General features: G+C 40.8%; 3 protein-coding genes across 8 annotated transcripts; 1 reads left to right on the plus strand and 2 right to left on the minus strand.

Annotated features, from left to right (window-relative positions):
• Positions 1-53: 53 nt before the first annotated feature.
• On the minus strand, positions 54-3,879 carry LOC124329090 (transmembrane protein 268-like). Of its 3 annotated transcripts, none has more exons than XM_046788086.1 (9): positions 3,730-3,879; positions 3,064-3,416; positions 2,883-2,998; positions 2,586-2,819; positions 2,362-2,508; positions 2,135-2,296; positions 1,201-1,312; positions 643-869; positions 54-574 (listed from the first exon to the last, which is right to left on the minus strand). In XM_046788086.1, the coding sequence occupies exons 2-8, from the start codon at positions 3,404-3,406 to the stop codon at positions 682-684; spliced, it is 1,302 nt and encodes a 433-aa protein (XP_046644042.1). In that variant the 5' UTR covers positions 3,407-3,416; positions 3,730-3,879; the 3' UTR covers positions 54-574; positions 643-681. The 3 variants fall into 3 exon arrangements, with proteins under 3 accessions (XP_046644042.1, XP_046644032.1, XP_046644051.1); XM_046788076.1 differs by having other exon boundaries at positions 643-872; XM_046788095.1 differs by lacking the exons at positions 54-574; positions 643-869 and having other exon boundaries at positions 1,076-1,984.
• A 249-nt stretch (positions 3,880-4,128) lies between these two features.
• LOC124329104 (ras-related protein Rab-8A-like) lies at positions 4,129-6,091 on the plus strand. Of its 2 annotated transcripts, XM_046788108.1 has the most exons (7): positions 4,129-4,380; positions 4,536-4,596; positions 4,671-4,712; positions 4,784-4,946; positions 5,022-5,162; positions 5,286-5,288; positions 5,488-6,091. In XM_046788108.1, exons 1-7 carry the CDS (start codon positions 4,257-4,259, stop codon positions 5,590-5,592), a joined length of 639 nt encoding a protein of 212 aa, XP_046644064.1. In that variant the 5' UTR covers positions 4,129-4,256; the 3' UTR covers positions 5,593-6,091. The 2 variants fall into 2 exon arrangements, with proteins under 2 accessions (XP_046644064.1, XP_046644074.1); XM_046788118.1 differs by lacking the exon at positions 5,286-5,288 and having other exon boundaries at positions 4,130-4,380.
• A 413-nt stretch (positions 6,092-6,504) lies between these two features.
• LOC124329068 (NPC intracellular cholesterol transporter 1-like) lies at positions 6,505-17,466 on the minus strand. 3 transcript variants are annotated; one of them, XM_046788042.1, is made up of 23 exons: positions 17,217-17,466; positions 16,805-16,918; positions 14,542-14,758; positions 14,110-14,479; positions 13,899-14,046; positions 13,639-13,831; positions 12,872-13,081; positions 11,514-11,666; positions 11,235-11,452; positions 11,063-11,161; positions 10,803-10,993; positions 10,480-10,737; positions 10,214-10,415; positions 9,844-10,141; positions 9,651-9,778; positions 9,314-9,577; positions 8,950-9,244; positions 8,725-8,879; positions 8,244-8,657; positions 8,069-8,182; positions 7,838-8,000; positions 7,376-7,473; positions 6,978-7,007 (listed from the first exon to the last, which is right to left on the minus strand). In XM_046788042.1, exons 2-23 carry the CDS (start codon positions 16,889-16,891, stop codon positions 6,996-6,998), a joined length of 4,287 nt encoding a protein of 1,428 aa, XP_046643998.1. In that variant the 5' UTR covers positions 16,892-16,918; positions 17,217-17,466; the 3' UTR covers positions 6,978-6,995. The 3 variants fall into 3 exon arrangements, with proteins under 3 accessions (XP_046643988.1, XP_046644008.1, XP_046643998.1); XM_046788032.1 differs by lacking the exon at positions 7,376-7,473 and having other exon boundaries at positions 6,505-7,007; XM_046788052.1 differs by lacking the exons at positions 7,376-7,473; positions 12,872-13,081 and having other exon boundaries at positions 6,505-7,007.
• Between the last annotated feature and the right edge of the window lie 3,207 nt (positions 17,467-20,673).

The following is a 20,673-nucleotide window of genomic DNA, read 5'->3' on the forward strand; positions in this document are numbered from 1 at the left end:
TCCCTCAAAATAAAAACTTGCATATTGAAAAAAACTTAAATTATAGGAGCCCGTTACTGTGCGAAGTGTATTTTCAAATCACAAGAAGAATAAGAAACAAAGTTAAAAAAACTCGGTTGGACGATTTTCATTACATTAAACCAATATATGTATTTAAAAAAGTGGTAGAATTGTTATATAGGAGTAGCAGAGGCAAAAGGCACCGTTTTTCTGAAAGCAAGAATAACTGTTTACTTATTGAGCCGAATGGTTGTACCAAGGCAAGGCTACTTTATGGTCACTTCATCTTAAACCAACATGGACTTTACTAGAAATGGGGACGGTTTCAGTTATAATAGATTTTTAGAGCAAATCCAGGGACAGCTGTCATAGTGTTATACACAAAAGTCACACGTTTCAAATAGGTTGGTCTATCTCCTCTTAAACGCTCCAGTCGTAGCTGCACTAGAGCTGTGGTCAATAGGCACAAGCAAAATATTGCATTTCATTATTTCGAATTCACACACGTCAGAAGGATATTTAATAATTTTTTTGTTTTTTGCTAATGAAGAACACGCCTTTCACTGCCCAGTCCCTAAAGCGACAGAATAGTTTAGAAATAACACAAATCCAAAAGAATGAATTAAAACAAATGTCGGTTACCTGATTTCGAATCAACGCAGAGACGCTAAGCATCGACAATTAATGGAATCCAAAATTGGGCATTTTCCAGCATATATTAGGGGCAGGGTGCGCCTTGTTGTAAAGGTGATTTTGAATGTACTGACACGGACACTGAGACGTTGCACAGTGACGTGGCGTGGGCGGTACTGGAGAGGAAACAGGGAGACCATTTGACGAACCAGAGGATTGACCACCACCACCACCACCTACTGGTTTTTTGTATATGCACAAGTTATATGCCCAGCAACAGAAACATCGCCAATCGGAAAATTTTGATTACTAACAAGCTACCAAATATTGAAGGGGATAACTTAACTAGGGAAATATTAATATTCTTATGACATATGGATTTAGTTCTCTTTTTAAAAAAATAACGATCATAGTTTTCGCTTCAACATTCTTTTTTTTTTTCAACTGTGTTTAAAATCGTTGAAACTCGTATGGATTTCAACGAATAAGATTTGGAAAAAAATGGAATGTGATGAAGCATGAACTAAAGTCGGTCAAAGGGCAAATTTTAAAGAAATTAATATGGACCTGTGGCATTGTAGGCATTGATTGCTGCAAGCAGCTGCAAGTCCAGGCTTTGTCGAGCCAATCCTTTAGCCCATCTCTGGCTGTAACGAAGAAGCAATATGCCTGCCCTTGCCTACACACAAGACATTTGCAAAAACAATCCAACATTTAAAGAAAAACTCTTTGGGGTAAGGCAACAAATTTAAGGTTCATCGGAGTTTCGAAAATGGGTTTTTTTTTACAGATTACCAAAGTTTCTTAACTACTGACGATGTTCTGCTACTTAATTGAAAATATATATATGTATATAATATATATAAAAACGAAACATCTACGGCAGAATGTGTCGTCTTGGCAATGAATGTTTTAAAATGCTCATTCAGGTTCAAGAGGTTGGTTGTTTAGCAAGGGAAGTGTTAAATATAGATTGCAAGAAATAAGCGATGCTAGAGGTTAAATTTAAAATTGACTACACTAATCATAATTCTAATAGTAGACGAGCATGAGAGGAGGACAAGGGAAGCCACTAATAGAGTTATTCGAGAGGCGCGCAGGAGCAAGAACAACAACTGCGCGGATCTTTGCGAGGTTTGTTTCTCAAATAATCTTCGATAAACTGGCAGAGGCAGAGGGCGGAGCTATGATGGCGGGGACGGGGATAGTTGGCGTGAGGGGCAATTCCAAAGGAAGGGTTAGCAGAATTGTAGGTATTGTAGCTGTCGTCTACACTCCAATCGAGTCTGTGACGAAGGAATTCCTTGGCCCATCTTTGGGCGTAGCGTAACAGCAGCCGTTCAGCGCTCTCCTAATGTACATGGGCATGCGTTTGAAAAACTTCAATATACTCAACAACTATTGATCTATCTTTCATGGTTGAAAGGCTATTAGCATATATTACTTTACTACATTTCTTCGTGCAATAAAAAGAAAAGAAAGGGATTCATAAAAACTGTACTTGTTTTCGCGATATGCGAATTGGGTTGGCGCCAGCCACTACGATGTCAGTATCGTCAATATCCATTCGCTGGCGCATCTGTCTCTGGCGTTGAAGATCCTCCGCGTTAGTCTCCGATCGATTCGTGTGCTCTTCCGCATCCAGAAGCGATTGCAATTTTCTCTATTTGAGGTCAATGAAATCGTTAATCAAACGCAATATTAAAATCAAGGTAAGACAATACTCACCACACAGTCCGTTGTATCAAAATATATGAAGCAAAGATGGGTTTTGTGACACGAAAGCTTGCCACGATCGTCAACTCCTAAAATAATGCGATGGCGTGTTAATGTTTGATTCGCTTTAGCAACCGCTTTTTCTAGTCCATGGTTCATCTGCCGTTACAAATATTACGTAAGGGAATTAGTCATGAAGTTATTTTATTTTGCTTTAGCATCTTTTGAAATCTTACTTTGTTCTTCATCCACATGCAGACAAAAATAGCTCCGGCATTTATGATTAGCCAGATCACCCCGCATCCAAAGAGAGTGATGCCTTTAGCGCCAGAGAAAAGCAACCCGAGCAAAACAATAAAGGAAGCCAAAAGCCAAGCCATCAATAGCCTTTTGTAGCACAAATTGTAAGCTGTAAAGCGAACATCATGTACTAGATTTTCCATGATCTGGACATAATCTTCAACTGTCAACTGTATAGAGAAATCAAACATGAATTATAAGCCAGAATTTTGCAGGAGTAAAAAAACTCTTACACTAAGTCCTTCTGCCATCAATTCTTCAGGTACAAGCTCTGGACGAAATTCGGCTGGAGTTATCCAAGGCCACTTTTGATTGACTGGTAAAACAGTCACTATTACATCACCATTTGCTAAATTTCATAACAAATATACAGATTAAATTAAAGAATAAGAACAAATAACAACTGAAACTTACAAAATCCTCTGGAGATTGAAGGATCTACAACTGTTGCTAAATTATCAGCTCCATCAAGATCATCAAGACTAACATTTCTCATAGTTGGATTAACAGTTTTTTGCAACTCTTCAACTTGGCCTTCAGCATCAGGTACTTTTGACTGGGCCAAATGTTTTAGTTTATCAATGTCAATTTGAACAGTTTCTGTGTCTATGACTGCTCCATTGTAGTTTGATACTGTTGGTGTAGGAGGAATAGGTTCAACATGTCTTTTGACATCGTTATTTTCATCAAATTGAACCCATTTTTTATCAGCCGGGCTGGTGCTACTCTGTTCTTCATTTCCCATTTTGTCAGACATATTGTTGAACCTGAATGAGAAAGGAGGTCACATGAGTAACAATAATAATAATAATAATAATAAAAAGAGAAAGAGCTAGGGAATTATTTTGTTTGTGACAACAAAAATTCAGTATATATAGTACAATAAATTTAAATACTAAGAGTATGAATATATAACTACTAACTGAGGATTTGTCAACAAACACCAAAAAATTTGCCTGTACAAACAATGATGTGTATACTAGACAGGTCACAAAATTTTGACCATGTATTACTTCTTGTTACTATTTTTCTATCAATGAAAAAATTTGTATGATTAAAAGTATGAAAACAAACACTCACCAAGTATTTAATGACGAAAGCCACACCCTTTAAAAGTTTGGTCTAACCATCAAACATATTATTCCGTACGAGTCTATAGTCACAAGTTTATGTGTCTAGTAAATTCCGGGCCGATACGTGGGGAGACGGAAAAAATTAAAAAATAAAAATAAATACGGGCCCTACACAAATCAACTAGAGGAAGCCTTTTCAAGAAACCCCCTCCCCAGAAAAAATAAAATATTTCTATTTGAAATTTTTCAAAATGTAAATGAAATTGTTCATGGTGAAAATTTCTGAAAGAGAATTAGAAAATATGGGAATTTGAATTTGAACTTGCCTCCAAATCAGATCATCCAAAGTTCAAAGGAAAAAAGATAGCGACTACTGATAAAATGCCGAAAAGCGCCACTGCATTTTAACCAGGCACTACCCCTCAGGCATTAACAATTGACACAGAGTTTTACCGATATTCTGTTGTAGTCTACTGGTAATTTTATACCAACTCTGATGACCCACTAATAGTGTTTCTTAGTAAATTATAGAATATGGCCAAAACCTATGATTACCTTTTCAAATTACTACTCATCGGAGATTCTGGCGTCGGGAAAACATGCGTTCTTTTCCGCTTTAGTGAAGATGCCTTCAATTCGACTTTCATCTCGACCATTGGTATACTCCGTTTTTTTTCTCCTAAATTTTTCATGAACACTGTAACTGAGTCATCCGTTTCATCTTGAAATAAGATCGGGTGACGTTTGAAGTACTTTAATTTCGTTTCAATTTTGCTTTCATGAATATTCTAATAAGCTGGTTTTTCTCTACAGGGATAGACTTTAAAATTAGAACTATTGAATTGGATGGGAAGAAAATAAAACTACAAATATGGTGAGTTTTATCAATTTTAACAAACGGAAGATGTTGTAAAGGATCTGTTAAAAAAATTGTTATTGTCACAACAGGGACACAGCAGGTCAAGAACGCTTTCGCACAATCACAACAGCGTAAGGATACATAATAATATAAATGTGATAAACACCAAGACAGCAGTTAAATTTGATGTAATATTTTTCAGTTATTATCGTGGCGCCATGGGTATCATGTTAGTTTATGATATCACCAACGATAAGAGTTTTGACAACATCAAAAACTGGATCCGAAACATAGAGGAACATGCATCAGCCGATGTGGAAAAAATGATATTGGGAAACAAATGTGACATGAATGACAAGAGACAGGTAATTTTGTTTTTCTGAACTATCTGTTGAATGTCATCTTTATAAGTTGCATATTCATGCTATGCATGCCAATAGGTTTCCAAAGATCGTGGAGAACAACTTGCTATAGAGTATGGCATCAAGTTTATGGAAACCAGCGCCAAGGCCTCAATTAACGTCGAAGACGCTTTTTTTACTCTGGCCAGAGATATCAAAGCAAAAATGGAAAAGAAACTGGTAAGATTCCTAGTTTGTTTATTTTCGGTCCATTTTGGCTTGAACAAGACAAGAACGAATTGTTTTATCTCATTTTCCTTTGTTTCGCCCGTATTGGATGCCATTTCCCTTCTTGGTGTGCAGCAGGTAATTGATTATGTGAAAAGATGACGTTTGCATGAAATGCTCGTACAGTAGGACAGTTGCGACGCAGCATTCCCTCTTTATACATCTTGAAGTCTCCCTCCTCCCGAAAAAGAAATCGTTTTTTGCCAATCCCTTAGTGATGTGTCGTCTGGCAAAGTTAACTAACTTACAATTGATTAATTCAGATTTTGTTTTATAGGAGGCGAGTCACCCGTCTGGTAAAGGCGGAGGTCATCAGATCAAAGCTGACGAACCCCCGAGAAAACCTCTCACATCGTGGCTTTCTCGGTGTTCTATACTCTGATTCAGCAGTCGTTTAGTTAATGTGTTCTGTTTTTTCAATTTTTTTTTTTAACGAAATTTCTCTTGCCCCCTCTACCCTCACCTTGTATTTTTTTGGAACCCCCTATATAAATTAAGTAACTTTTTGTTCGGCACCCGATTGTTCTTTTTTTTTTCTTTTTTTGTAAGTTTTGCTTTGTCTAGTTGAATGGCTGATTAATAACCAAGTAAAAAACAGAAGGAGACAAAAAAGAGAAAAAGTCACCGCAATAAGAGGGCTCTCAATGGAGATGATATTCCCTAAATCCTTATTGTACAGTGAAAAAGCGTCAACTGTTTTTCAATCTATCCCTATCTCCCCCTTGCAACACTTTTCTGGCGTATTTTTGAATGCCCACTAACGAATGTGTGTCCTCTGACACACGTCACAGTTCTAGATCACGTTTGGCAATCCATGACCTTCGTATCACTGATGAACGATTGAGACGTTCTACGGTGTGAATACAAAAAAAGAACTTGTTGATTTGTCGTTTTTATTTGATGGGAGCAGTGTATGTTGAACGACCGTACTCAATTCTGATAAGCACAGGGAGTAACACAGCGACAACAAGGGGATGAGGGAAAATCAAGACCAAAGGCAGGTAGACGGGATGGGGGGAGGAAATTGTTAGAAGTAATTTTTCGTAGACGTGACGATATCATCGAAAACAATCTATCGGCGTTAATACGAATTATCAGAGCCGACTAGGTACGCCCACAAATATTGGGATATTTTTTTTTTCTTTACACATTGAATCTCAAATTATTTTAGATATTGTAGATATTCCACGAAGAGAAGAAAAAAAACAATTTCAAATGACGGGAATGTTAAAAAAATTAAACCCCTCAGAAATGAAAAATCAGGCGATAAAATGAAAAAAAAATAATAATCAAAAAGAGGAGGAATACTTTCTTGTTGAGTGACATTTACCGTCCACACTTGGAACATAAGTGAGGCAGGGTATACATTTAAGGTGATCGTAAGGAAAAAGAAAATTACAATAGCAACTAATCACCACATGCACGAAGACATGTGACATACAGAACAACGTATGGGGGGGAGGGGAGACGTGAACGAGGAGAGTGAGAGGGGGGGGGGGGGAGGGTAGATAAGACAAGCGACAGAAATGGATATCGAGCTCAAAGCCAGATTCACATTCCATCCATCAACGACAGAGTCTGGAACGAACGACGATTATGAGGGAGGATGTGGATGCGACGCCTTGGCCACATCAGTCTCGCTATGAACATCAACCCTGGCGTTATGGCGGTGGATCTCATCCTCACGTCCCTCGTTCGGAATATCAGAAAATTGCGGATAACTTAGATTTTGCGTCGGCGACACGTTGCCCGATTTACAATTTTTCAAAAACAGCTTGTGACGATTTACGCCAGGTCCTGCCAATTTAAAAATAAAAATTTGTTAATTCACGTTGAATTAGTCAACTGTCATCACCACCACAACAAGAAGAGAAAATAAGAAAACAAAACTGAGGAGAGAAAAGAAGCGAGCACAACACGAATCCAAATACCTCAACCCCAGTCAACTGTCGTGAAGAGTTTAACGAAATGAAGGATCGACACATTTAAAAAAAAAACGGAGCAAATCAGCGTTAATAAGGACCAAAGTAAGGAAATGTGTGAGTAATGGGAAAAAGTTTTATAGATTAAAAAAAAATAATAATAATAATAATAAACGCAGGCAGAGTTCAAACGATTAAAACATGAAACAGCAGGCATGAAGTTTTGGAGTCTGAGAGCCTTACGTTATTCTCGGTTTCAGCTTGGCTGAGTGTTACGTGAACGGTTCGTCGTTGTAAGGAGACGCTGTGCTGCCACGCCTTCAGCTTATTTTGAGGGGGTCCTGAAAACGCGACCATACGGTGATTCACCAGTTAGACAAAACGGAACGAACACAAACCCGAGTAAAAATAAAGAAACATGACAAACATCATCCCGCAAATAGAACATCGACATGGCCATGTGACGAAACTACCAGTCTATCTCTTCAGTTCGCAAAGACAAATGTTGTTACTATCCCTTGGAAACAAACCCCTAGGTAATGGACTCGTGTTATGTCACGACTTCCGTATACCATCGGAATATTCTCGTATGTTTCGCAATTGAATAGAAAGTCAAGAGACAAATCGACGGAAAATACAGCGACAAAAACTACACCAGACTAGAAACGCATCATTTCGTACGCAGATAGAAAATCAAGTTCTTACCGATGAACGACAGCAAAACGGGCAAGAAGATGAGACCGTGGGCGGCGCCAATCAAGACGATACCCAAGTACATGCGGAAGTAAAAGACCTGGAAAATCTGCGATTTGGCAAATGCCAAGACGACTATTCCTCCGAATTTGGTCAGCGTGATGCCAGACAGAACCTGAGTTAAAAATAGATCTTTGAGTAATCAATTGTGCAGCCTAAAAACTGGGGAGGAATGTGGTTTACCGAGCTTCCCATTCTGACGAGAGACTCTTTGGATCTTGCGATACGAGTAGGTTCAATCGACACGGCAAAGGCACGGACGATGTGACTGCAAAACTCGACAGAAATACCGACAGCCTATTCAAATGAAACAAATTGAATTAAACCGCGTAGGGTTAAAATCTGTAAAGAACCTTACCATGACAAGGTTGACGAGAGACACCGCATTGAGGGTAATGTCCCACAAGTACATAAGGCCAAACAGGTCGACCAGAATCATGATGATTGTGATGAGGACAACAACGGCTGAGTGGATGTCAAGACCAAGAAGGATAAACGTTACCACGAAGACAGCACTGATCGAAATGCTGAGACTGACCAGCACATCGCGCCACATGGTCAAGTATTGCTCGTAGTAAACGTAGAAAATACTGTAGGGGAACACCTCCACTTTGCTGTTGGTAATATTCGACAGTGTTTCGGAAATGCTGTCGGCAATGACTCGGGCTTCAATCAGGGACGAATAGAAATCTTTGGACGTCCTGAGGATTGTATGGTACGTCATAAAGTAATTGGCACCAACCACTTCTGTTACATTGTCGTATTGCATAGCCTGAAATTCAAAAAACAAAATATACGTTTAGGTTGCTAGTTTTGTCACACGCTAATTCGTATGGTACCTGTCCGTAAGCTGCGTGGCCACCCTTTGGACAATTTTCACAAGGGTTATCTTTCAAAAAATATGGCAACCAAAAGTTAAATGTATTTGGATCGGGCCAAAGGTTTTCCTCGTCGATGAAGGTCTTGTTGCATTCGTTGCAGTCCAAGAAAGGATCTAATTAATTTCGAAAATAAAAGCACCGTTAAAATATGAATGCGAAATGTTGCCAATAAAATAAGCGCACCAGGCTGGAAGGCGGGACAGAATTCGAATTCTCCGTGTTCGTCAAGTTTAGTTTTGCAACACTCTGAGATTCTAAACCAATCAAGGTAGTCATCGATCCAAGAGGCGGGCGTAGCGGCGATGTATGAGCGACTCTTGTTCTTGGATGCCAAATAGATTTGAGTGACGAGAGAGTCGGCGTCGCAGCCACGACCACCACACAGTTTTTGCTGCGCCAGCTGATCCGTGTAGTTGTACTGGCTTTCCTTGACGACGAAGTAAACGGGAGCACCGACAGACAGATACTTGGCAAGATACTGTCGACGTAATCAAAATACAATTTTAGTTTTGGGCATTTCAATTCACGTAATTGAGTGGAGACTTACGCTAAAGTAATCCAACATGTACGAGTCTTCAGGCATTGAAAGTTCCTGATCGAGTCCGACTTCAACTCGGGGAGTGAGAGCCACCGACGCGCACAACCAGCCAAAGAAAACGACCATGACAATGGCTCGCATAGGGTTCGACAAGATGAAAGGAGCGTAGGCATCCTGGAAAAGTTTGTAGAGGGCTCCTTCGGCGGCCGCAGCATCTTTTGGATCGTTCTTCTTACCAACTTGAACGCAACAGCAAATGTCCAAGCGATTACTCTGTCGGCAGCAAGGTTAAATTGATAAGTTGAGGAAAACCGGGAAAATGTTTTAAAAACAGATGGAAATTTACCTCCTGTCTGGCTGTGTCGAGGGAGAACAATCCGATAAAGCAAGTCATCTGGAGCAAAAAGTCAAGCAGTAGGGCCATGCCAGCATAAAGGGCGAACGCTTTCACGGCGGGCATATCCGATAAAGCACCTTTTGAAGAACAATAATAATATAAATTATGATATTCTAAATGGAGGAAATGAGAAATTATTCACCGAGGAAAAAGCAAAAGGCTTCGGATATCGAAGAGAGCAACATGGAAGGTGCCACTTCACCGACAATTCGGCCAATGTGCTCTTCGTGCGTCTCGTTGGCGCGACGGGGTTCACGTTGGTACGTTTGAACCAGGATGAAAATATTGTCAACACCCACGGCCAACACCAAGAAGGGGATGACTTCGATAATAATCAGAGTGGCGGGCACACCGACGTAACCGTAAAATCCGATAGAGGCGACGACAGACAGAAGCACAATAATGACACCTCCGATACCCAGCGTAATCTTGCTGTCAACCTGTAATTTTAAAAGACAATTTCGTTAAATTAAGCCGACCAAACACTTGAAAACAACAATTAAATGTCTAACCAAAAGTCTGGAAAAGGATCTAGCTTGACCAAGAGCGATAGCAATATACGCAAACATGATGCAGTAAGAAATGGCGATGGTGATGACGTCCGACTGGCTGGCCCGCGTCAATTCGTCTTCGATGGAACGCTCCGCCATGTAAGCCACCGACATGTACTTTGGCATCTTGTTCTCCTTCCAGAATTTCATGTATTCCAAAAATCTAGAAAGAAAAGGCAGAAAGGTTAAATTAGATCTCGCACTATAGTCTTCTTTGAAGGCATTACTTTTTTTCCCAGTCTTTAGCCGGACCTAATTGGTCTTTGTCTGCAATGTTTTGGACGATAAAGGTCAAAATAAGAGCAGTAGCGTTCATGTAGAGTGATTCGTCAGTAACGGACTCGTTTTCTCCGTTTCGGAAACCACCCAGGACAACGTACGGGAATGCCGGCCCACCATATTCTGCCAAACAACCAATTTGTTCCAACGCACCAGTGGTTTCATTTTGCCATTTAAAGTTATTATCGTAGGGCATTAATGGATTTCTGCAATAAAAGATAAATAAAACATAAAGTTGGGGTTTAAAAAATCGAAATGTTCGTGTCCATACTTGGAGCAGTAAATGGCGTGATCCAAATACGTGTAGTTGTAACCATTCGTTGTTCCAACAACTGATTTGAGCAAATAGTCTTCGCGGCCCTGCCACCAGCCCAGCACGCTTTGGATGGTACATTCGTTGACATCGGGTTTCATGGGCATGTAGCAAATGTCATTCAAACGTGTGCCGTTGTCTCCCATCAACTGTGTTCAAAGAAAATCAAACTTTAGATGACTACGACTATGACAATCCATCAGTGGCAAAACACTCACCGCTTCGATATCGTGTTGCAAGTGCAAAGCTTCCAGAAGAAAGTCGAGTTGAAATACGGGTCCAAACGTTTTATTCCCCGACAGTGTTTCATATTCAAACTAAAGGAATATGAAAATAAATATATTAATTGAAGTTTTTAATTGTCACCATTTGTCCTTTTGGTAAACTTACGCCCTCAATTCCTTCGGCGTGAAGGATAACTTGTTCGGTACGGTAGAACGGGGTGAAACTTTTGTCAAAATAATCCTTTTCTTGACGAGAGCGACTCTCCGGGGATGCCCACAATTCAACGGGATCGATCGTCACTTCAAGGAAGACAACGCCCACGGTTAGGGCGGCGGCAACCGACAAACCGAAAATGAGCACCATCCACGGCCACCTGGCACAGACTGTCAAACCACAAAATGTTATTCACTGAAAAGTATCATTAGCCAATTCACAATGACTTACAAGTTCCCCAGGCGGTGAAGAAGGATTCCAAAGCCTTTTCCATCGATGCTCCAGCTCGTTCCATAAAAGATCCCTCGACGTATTCATATTGGGAGTCGGTCGATGACGTGGTAGAGATGGTGGGCTGCAACGAACGACGTTTGACTCCGCGCGCTAAATTCAAAAGCAAGACGTCAAGCACAGTTTAGAAACACAAAATTAAAAGTCTTCAATCAAACTTTCGCTCGAATCCAATCGACTTGCAAAACATCGCCAGACCAATTTATGACGGGGACCGTTCTAATAAGTCCCACGTGTTACATTATCGGCTTGTAAATAAAGTCGGAAGGCGTGGCGATGCTTCGGGTCGTCGAAATGGAAAGTGAAAGTTTGATGAAGCAATATTATCCAAGTTTAAAAACTTGTTGCGGAATGATCAGGTTGTAAGGAAAGAAATAGGGGGTTGGATCAAAACAAAATTAGATTATGTTGAAACAATCGTAAAAGCAGTCGACGCATAGTGTTGCCGTAATACCGTGTAAAGCTCACGGAGCGCAATCAAGCAGATGAAATCAAATAAAATATCCCCGATAAAAAATAGTGTAGAAATAAAACAGTGAAATATGAAGACCACACTAAAACACTAAGTAGAAAAAGAAAAAAGATTTCATCAAAACCTCAAGCTATTAACCAGTGCATGCAATAATCGTGAGACGGTGATTCGTCAATTATGAAGCTTCTTCTTTTTAAAAAAAGACAAGTGAAACAATCAATCGCCATGACGTCAACGACTAAAAGAAATGCGAAATAGATCACAGGAGAGAAAAAAAAGTGAAAATAGATAAGAAAAGCCACCGATTAAACATTATACAATTATGCTTGCCGATGTGCGTCTGAAAATAAGGCCGCGTTGGAATTTCCAAAGAAAGAAAAGTCTACACCGCGCCACCCATAGACGATACGTAAAAGATACTAATACTAATAATAAGGCGAACTGGCTTTTCTTCAAGTGGGTCAGTAGGTTTCCTTCGTTCCGTCGGCAAGCAAACGGCGGGCATAAATAAAACAAGGCCTTCTCTTTTCTCTTTTCCGTCTCTCCGCTATCCATCGTAATGACACGCAGCAGCAACCGCCAGTCAGCACAAACACACACACAAAACGAAGCATATCAACACACACACACACTCATAACTACGAGAATCGACACAAGAAAAAATATCAAAATACGTGCAAAAACTCAATCGATATCTCTGCAGATCCAGCGAAGATCCTAGTTGGCAAGTGTGATGGGGTTTCAGGTTGATAAGAAAAGGTATAAAGAGAATAGATAGAGATTGAGAGAGAAGGAGGCTTAAAAGTAAACCGGCGGATCCACCTACAATGACTGTTTGGGTGTTGAGCTGGTCCTTGGCCAGAAGAAGCTTGTGTCGCCGAGGTGGGAGTTGCAGTGGTGGTTTTAGGTGGGTGCAGTGGTTCTATTTCGTCGTCGAGTGCTGGTAGCGAAAGGGTATGAGTGGCGGCGCCGGCAAGGCGCCTCCCCACCGAATCCCACCCTCGGCTGATCGTCTCCAGCCCGTCGTCCAGAATGACTACACGTACACACCGGACCGTTATACATACACAAGCTTGGTGTCTTTTGGTTTTGGCACAAAAGACATTGGGGGACAATACGATCAATAACAACAGATGCGGACACCATCATGACGACCCAACGGAGTGTGACCCTACCCGAGTTCAATCATTTTACAATTTCTTACAGTTCCCTCATTTAATTGACATATTCCCCACACAGAAAAAAGCCCTGCACGGGTCGTGAGATTTTTCTTTAATTAAAATAATAAAAAAAAACAAGACGATAACCCAGCAAACATACACAATGGATGGGGCAATACGGGAGGAGCGACGACTAAATGGGACCCCTGAATGGAACAAGCGATTCCTTTGGTATGTGGAAGGTGTTGTTGTTAATCAAGTCCCACAGTTACGTCATATGTCAGTGTCTTTTCATAAAACACGGCATGTCCATTTCTTTGACCAAGTCTTTGGTGCCCCCATTATCCCAGTCGTTGTGAATTTTTTGGGGCCAACGAAAGTGTCGTCTCAGTCCACCGCAGGCGATTATATAAATTCAGATGAAATGACTTACCGACTCGGTCCACGTGCCACTTCCAGAAAACAGTCACCAAGAAGGTAATGGAAACTGCAAGGAAGACCATCAACATGACGAAAGAGACGCCGTACATGGAACCGATGGTCCACGGCTCAGGCAGAGGTGGCCACGGCTTGGGTACCGGGCAACTGCCAGTACAATCGACGCAAGAGCAGGTTCCACTCGAGTTCTAAAGAAATGCAAAAGCATATGATAAAATCTCAATCAAAGATAAATAATTCGACGTTGATATTTACACTAATAGCTTCGTAGCAAGGGATAGCTGGAGGAGCAAAAGGTTCGACAACATCGGTGACAGTCTCTCCGTCAGGAATGTACTGGAAGTAGATGTCAAAGGGCGAGAATCCTTGATTGGCCATGCCAAGTCCCATGAAATCCAACAATCTACAGACAAAATTATATGAAAGGTGATTTTTATGAAATGGATTCAAAATAGACTTTTCATACCTGTGAGGAGAGCAGTCCTCGCCCCACTGGCCACAAATGGTTGGCATAACAAGACTGTTTGAAGAAGGATTTGTAACTTCCTTGCACGAGTCGTACATCTCAGTCACATAAGTATCGGAGATGTAGTATTCCAACGCTTTGACGACTACGGTAGAATTTGTAATCGGTTCAGGTGTTGAATGCTCTTCTGTCGTGTTGTACGAGAGGAATCGACTGTGATGCGGATCGCAGGTCATGGTACAAAAGATCATCCGCAAGTTGCGGGCGCAACTCGGGCATCGTCCCACCAAATTGAGGGCCTGTCCAAAGTTGACAATCAAATCGTTGATTTGCCTTGAATCACAACAAAAATGCGGTTCTTCTCCAGGACCTGATTTAAAAAGAAATCCAGTTATTTGGCATCAAGTGGTGAAAACTTAACTGTTAATTTACCGAATTGATCAAAGAGTTCGGGACACACTGAATAGAGTGCTGCATGATCAGTGTCTGCTATTGGCATAGCTTCACCTGAGTAGGCATAATTGTAGGCGTAGTCACAGTCGCTGCAGGTGCCATACCAGACACAATGGCCCTGTTCATCTTTGCTGCTTTTGGCTACTGCTTTCGGTGACCAAATGCTGTGGTGCTGAGCTTCAGATTCATGGAATACCTGTGCAATCAATCAGAAAGGAGAAAACAATCAATACTTGTACGAGATCAAAATTCATTTCATCACAGAGAAATGTATTTGCGACACCTGGACTGAATCGGCAAATTATTAAGTGTCATAGGCATTTGTCAACATTTGAAAAAGTCATTGCAAAACCTGAAAACTTTTGTTTACGTCCCTGTACTTTCTAATTTGCAGGTGGCTGAGTCTGGCTAGGGTAGCTGGATTTTCTAGACGGAGAAAAGAGTCCTCATATGGTTTACCTCGCTGGGCAGTATACATATTGGAATCTTGAGTAGATAAACAACACTCTTGTGCTTCTAGAAAACTTGTGGGCCAAGGTTAGAAAGACCCAACGACTCGAAAAGGCTCAACACTTTCCCTCGGCTGGCGAATCAACGACAAGAGCCATCTCCCATTTAAACTCTCAAGGTGATGGAATACTATTTCGCCCATTCCCACTTGGAAATGCTTCTTTTATTTAAGAAAAATCTAACATCATTCAGCCAGATATTAAGTGTGGTAGTTTTCGACAGTAACCATATGTTGCATCGAGTCGACTCGGGTTTCTGCTCTCCCCCCGTTTCCTCCTTCTTCTCGGATGACTAAATCGCGGGGCTTTATTTTTTCAAAATAACTCTCAAACCGTTTCAGTTCAGTCTCAACGGTCAGAAAAGTGAGAGTGTGTCTCCTTGCAAGTCGACCTTGTTGGACGGCAGAAGCGGCTACTAATAAAACTTCAGAAAAATGGGCATTGGGTAATGAGCCAGGTGAAGTTTCAAACACCTGTGGATGGACAACAGAGGTGAAGGACACACCTCAACTTTTGAAAGATTCTTCCTCTTTTTTAAGACACAAGGTCAATCTCTTTCTCAGCAGCCATAATTTTTGTTTTATCACCTTCGACAACTTTTAGGACTTTCGTTTTCTTTTCTCTCAAAGAAAAAGCTTTAGGAACCCCAAACAAAAAATCAGATTACAAGATTTGTTTTGTGTTCCAGAAAAGAAAAATAAATGAGGTGGTGGATTTTTAGAAAACTCGTTCGGGATTACGCTCGGGCGATTCTTCCACTTTTACTGGAGGGGCTACTAACTGGTAAACGACCTTGAATGTGTATAACTCGTGCGAGTCCAAGATAAAACAAAATACAACAAACCAGTTGCCCAGTTGGTAACACATTCCCAAAGAAAACGGACCCCACCATTTGACCGGGACGAATCATTAACCACGCCTACGCAAACCCCAAAAGAGGCTCGAAACGCAATTTGACATTTCAAAAAAGGAAATAAACCAAAAAAGATGAGGCTACACACAAATTAAGCAAATGCCATCGAGTTGACGTTACAGAAGAAACCCAAGCCCCCTGCGACCTTGAATGTGACTATGGTGAAAGGGAAGCTTCAGAAAATAACGACGCCCACATGAAAAAATTCCTAAAAAGAAAAATGATTAATTAACATGTATGCGCTTTTCACCTAAGACGTGGCGTTTTTCTGTGAGGAGCTATCTCAACTATTTCTAGCGTTTTAAAAACAGCCCACTGGTCTCGATTTTTGACCGGAAGATGGCCATAAAACTAGGGGGGCCGACAAACCATCTGCTATCTTCTGTGTGGACATAATCTGGCGTTATCGAATGTTCGAGAGGAAAAACCAAAAAAAAGTTTCTTTTTCTCCAGGTTCACTGGTATGTCTAAGTCGATTACTTCTGTCGTTTCACATGTTAGATCCCTGTGTTGTTTTTGGGATAAACTATCGATCGATGGGGGGACCAAATGACGTCAGACTCTGTCTAGAAAAGTCACGGTGTGCGTCGTCTTGTTTGTGTATGCGCGCGTGTCTGTTGGTATCCACCGTGGGGTGTGTAACACTTTTGGAACATCTTCAAGGTTTCTGGGGCCCGCCCCAAATATCTTTTCTTTTTCGCAACGCAAAAAAAGAGAACCAAAATTGATGGAATAAACTTAATTGACCCCGCCTAATTGCACAGACAAAACCGGTCTTGAATATTTCGTAAAATACATTTGGTGAAATTCTTTCACTTACTTCTAGATTGGCAGTTTCAGAGGTGACTGGGCTATGCCAAAAAGAGAACAGGACCAAAATGAAGACGAAGGCCACGTCTCGCCCCATTTTGTTGTTCTTGTTTTCGCTCAATATCTGCAAAGAATTAAACAAATCATGAGTTGAAGAATGTTTCCAGTAAATTCTCTAGGAAAATGGGGTGGGTGGGAGAGCAACACACACACCAGCGGGGGGTGACCGGAAAACGGGAGAGACCGGCTGACAGTACCGAAACTTTGAAAATGAAAAATAAAAAAATATTCGTTGGCCGTTACACAAGACCGGGAAACGGGTTTTTCGGCCGTTAACAGCTCGAAACTCCCACACCAACTGATGAGACTGGACTCGATTTTGACTAGTCAAAACAAAATGGCAGCAGAAGACCAGTACTTACTTCTTTGAACTGGTGTGTGATGATCCTACCAGCTGACAATCCAAATAACCACGACACACTGGATCAATTTTCAATAGTCTTTTTTCACAGATTCCTTGTAGATTTTCCTTATTTAACCAACCTGTGCTATTGTGGTAGTTAAAAAGGAAAAATAAAACTAAACAAGTCGCACAAAAATGGCTACAGTCGACTGGGGGAGAGTCGGCCAAGCTGTGCCGGAGGTTGGGGGCAGAATGGTTGTCGTTGCACCATGTAGAGGCGCTACTATACGCTTATAGTTCGATTTCTCTACGAATCAAGCACAAACTCGTGCGGCCATTTCCCAACCGGAGGGGAGGCGTGGCTTGGAACCCCCCCGTAAATTCGTAAATAAATAAAATCATTTACATCTAGTTTTATTATAGTTATTGTTTATTCAGTGGGGGGGAGAAATGACTTGATAAGGTGGAAATTCCTGTGTAATAAAACAACTCGCAAAAGAAACTTTGACATCGACCATCGACTCAAATGGTTGACTAATAATAATGGGCGCCGGCTTCGATTTGTTGTTGACGCCGAGTGTGAAAGTTAACTCATCGGCGGGATTGCATGAGGGGCGAGTGATGACGCACGCATGTGTTGTTGCTCCTCCTCACACGGAAGTCGCAATGAGAAATCTTATATAAAAATATCCCATCGACTCGTAATAGCAGTCTTCTTTCGGGTTTCTTTTTATCGCGTAAAAAAGAATTAAAAAAACAAAAAGGAACAATTTTATGTACGACGAACTAAACGACAACACAATGACATGTCGAAACTTTGGATCCCCTTCCGTGACACTTGGCCAATCGTCCTTTACACACACGCTCTTCCTGATTCGATAACAAATGCATTTTTCAACGATTCATTTGCCGAAAAAAAAGGCAGAAGCCCTAATGACACTTGTTCTAATATTAACCAAAGTCTAAATCAATCATCTCAGAGCCTAAATGATTCGAAAAATTGACCCGTTATAAAAATGTTGATTTCTCCAATTGTCCTAAAAATTTTCTTTTCTTTTATTGATTAACTTTCGAATTGAGTTTCTCCGTCAGGACTTTTTATGTCATATCCTTATAGTGTCTGAAAACATGTTGACTCGTGATCCAAAATGGATCAATTGATTGTGCGCATAGAAACCCGAACAATCATTTCGACTGCTCGGCCTTTGACTGTCTGATGAAGGGTCACAATTGGAAAGACAAATAGGAATAATCAGGGCATCGATCCTCTTTTTACAGACGTCATTTTTATCGCAGATTAGATGTGTCCAACTTTCGACGTGATGGATTAATCCAAAGTTTTTTCGCCTATTATCTGGACTGTTACATTGGTATAGCCCCATAAAGGTTTGTTTCTCTCTCTTCAACTTTCACGGATTTTTTAAAATGAAGGACGAATATATTTGCCTTCGTTTTGAAAGCGGCATCCTGCTCTATTTATAATGTTAGCCAAGTCATTTAAGTTCTTTCTAAAAACTCTTTTTCTTTTTTTTTTCTGAGTGTGCTGGCCACCAGCAGCAACATGTATCGGGTCGACGTTGTCCGGCTTGTTGTATTCTATCTCTAGAGAGAAATAACTATTGGCCTTTTTCCCAACGCCCCTTTAGCCCCATATTGAGCCTAATTGAATCTATTGACGACGAAAGATAACGTCTCACTTGTGTTGTGTTTGTTGTTTCCAATGGCCGAATCAATTCTTTCCGTCCGTCCAGATACCAAATCCTTCGGCCTTCGTCTCGCTCCCAGAGATGAAATGTCGGTAAGGTGCATCCGACATGTAAGCTGCTGCACCACCATGAAAAAGAGTTCATTAACGGTTACAACGAAATAGCAAAGAAATAACCAAGTGTAAAATCAAGGACTCGACCTAATTACGCACATGTCAAAAGAGAGGCTCTCACGGTTGTAGAAACGGGAGTCGTATAGACGATGAGCTGCCGTGCCATACGCACGCCAGTCTCGTCTATCCAGTTTATTTTTAGAAATTGCGCAAAAATCTAAATCACAATGTTTGATATAACACGCAGCGCGTGTTGGCATCAGCGCCTCTACTGGCAGGGCGACGGCGGGGAATTTCCCTCCGCAAAATTCAAAAAATTCCTTTCGTCATTCTTAGGATGGATGTGTGCAAATTGACTCATCACTTATTGACATTATCTGAAAAAAAATCCCCGATTCAAGACTCTTTTTTATTTTTTAATTACTCTCATCTTTTAAAGATTCTTTCGGGCTCTAGATCTATGCCAGTATCTAAAGATATTGAAACGCACAGCTGCTGCTGGTCAGCAGCAGAGAAATGGACAGCTAAAAAAATGAGGCCTCTTAATAGCCCGGAGCGAGCCCCATTCGGTACAAGTCCCTCTCTTATACGATTGCTGGACTATACGTATTTCTTAGACATGTAGTGACGATTGTGCACTTTTGCAGTGCAGCAGCAGCTGCTGGTTGTTACTGAGACGTTGATGGAAAAGAGGAGAGGCCTCAGCAGCAGCAGCAGCAGGAGCAGGAGCAGCAACCTGAAAAGAAAAAGAAAATCTCCCCCCGAATAATAAAATACAGTCAATTCTAATAGTCGGACAAGGCTAACGGGTTTATGCAGCGGTGACCCAACGAGACGATGGTTCTCCTTCTTTTTTTTTCGTGAAATATAAAAGAATAAAAACTCGGCTAGTCACTTTCATTTTCTTACGTTATTTTCTTCTATATACCAGCAGTAGTAGCTATAGTAGATTTCGTCCGCCGCTCTATACCGTCGCCCAGCTGTTGTTGCCTCGATTGCAGCACTGCTGGGCCAGAGAGAAAACCACTACATGTAGTACACTGTACAGCAGTGTAGATAGATATTTATTTACCACCACCAGCAGCTCTATAAGCTAAATATCCATTTTGCAATAGAAGAAAGTCATAATATTCCAGCTGTGTAGCCTACTACTACCAGCTCAGTTAATTGTTCTTTCCGCGCTTAATTTCAAACACCATAAAGCCCAAACACTACTCTCCTCGCTTTCTTTAATTCAGCCAGCAGAGTGTACTAATATATTTCCACAGGTTGATTCAACTTGCGGATGTCCTTTATAGACAAACTGAATGTTCCTGTTTTTGATTGTTTGTTTTTTAATTCGTTCATTTTGGGTGTTTGTGTAGAATAAGGTGATTTCTTACGAGGTCAAACAGGTGTGTGTATAGTTAATCTTTTGATAAGTATACATAACCTTGATAAAATAAAAACACTGTTCAATTAGCTATTATTGTACAGCGTTAATTGGTTGTTATGACGCTTCACAGCTTGTCAAAGAATTAGAAATTGTGTGAAATGGGACGCGATGGCTATCTCGAACTTTCAACTTTTGCAACTCGATCGCAATAAGACGGGTTATTCGTTGTTTTTGTTTTTGTTAATTTATTTTGTGAAAGAAAAATCACTTCCAAAGATGGAG

The sequence above is a fragment of the Daphnia pulicaria genome, chromosome 1, assembly GCF_021234035.1.
Source record: "Daphnia pulicaria isolate SC F1-1A chromosome 1, SC_F0-13Bv2, whole genome shotgun sequence".
Taxonomy (NCBI): domain Eukaryota; kingdom Metazoa; phylum Arthropoda; class Branchiopoda; order Diplostraca; family Daphniidae; genus Daphnia; species Daphnia pulicaria.

Excerpts from the sequence above, each read along its gene's own strand:
- LOC124329090 (XM_046788076.1), bottom strand. The coding sequence starts at position 3,406 with ATGTCTGACAAAATGGGAAATGAAGAACAGAGTAGCACCAGCCCGGCT. Across the intron at positions 2,297-2,361 it reads TTGATACAACGGACTGTGTG|AGAAAATTGCAATCGCTTCT; the intron begins GTGAGTATTGTC and ends GACCTCAAATAG. Across the intron at positions 1,313-2,134 it reads TTCGCATATCGCGAAAACAA|GCAAGGGCAGGCATATTGCT; the intron begins GTACAGTTTTTA and ends TCTTGTGTGTAG.
- LOC124329104 (XM_046788108.1), top strand. The coding sequence starts at position 4,257 with ATGGCCAAAACCTATGATTACCTTTTCAAATTACTACTCATCGGAGAT. Across the intron at positions 4,381-4,535 it reads GACTTTCATCTCGACCATTG|GGATAGACTTTAAAATTAGA; the intron begins GTATACTCCGTT and ends TTTTCTCTACAG. Across the intron at positions 4,947-5,021 it reads ACATGAATGACAAGAGACAG|GTTTCCAAAGATCGTGGAGA; the intron begins GTAATTTTGTTT and ends GCATGCCAATAG.
- LOC124329068 (XM_046788032.1), bottom strand. The coding sequence starts at position 16,891 with ATGGGGCGAGACGTGGCCTTCGTCTTCATTTTGGTCCTGTTCTCTTTT. Across the intron at positions 11,453-11,513 it reads CTTCACCGCCTGGGGAACTT|TCTGTGCCAGGTGGCCGTGG; the intron begins GTAAGTCATTGT and ends GTGGTTTGACAG. Across the intron at positions 8,001-8,068 it reads TCGTCAGAATGGGAAGCTCG|GTTCTGTCTGGCATCACGCT; the intron begins GTAAACCACATT and ends TTTTTAACTCAG.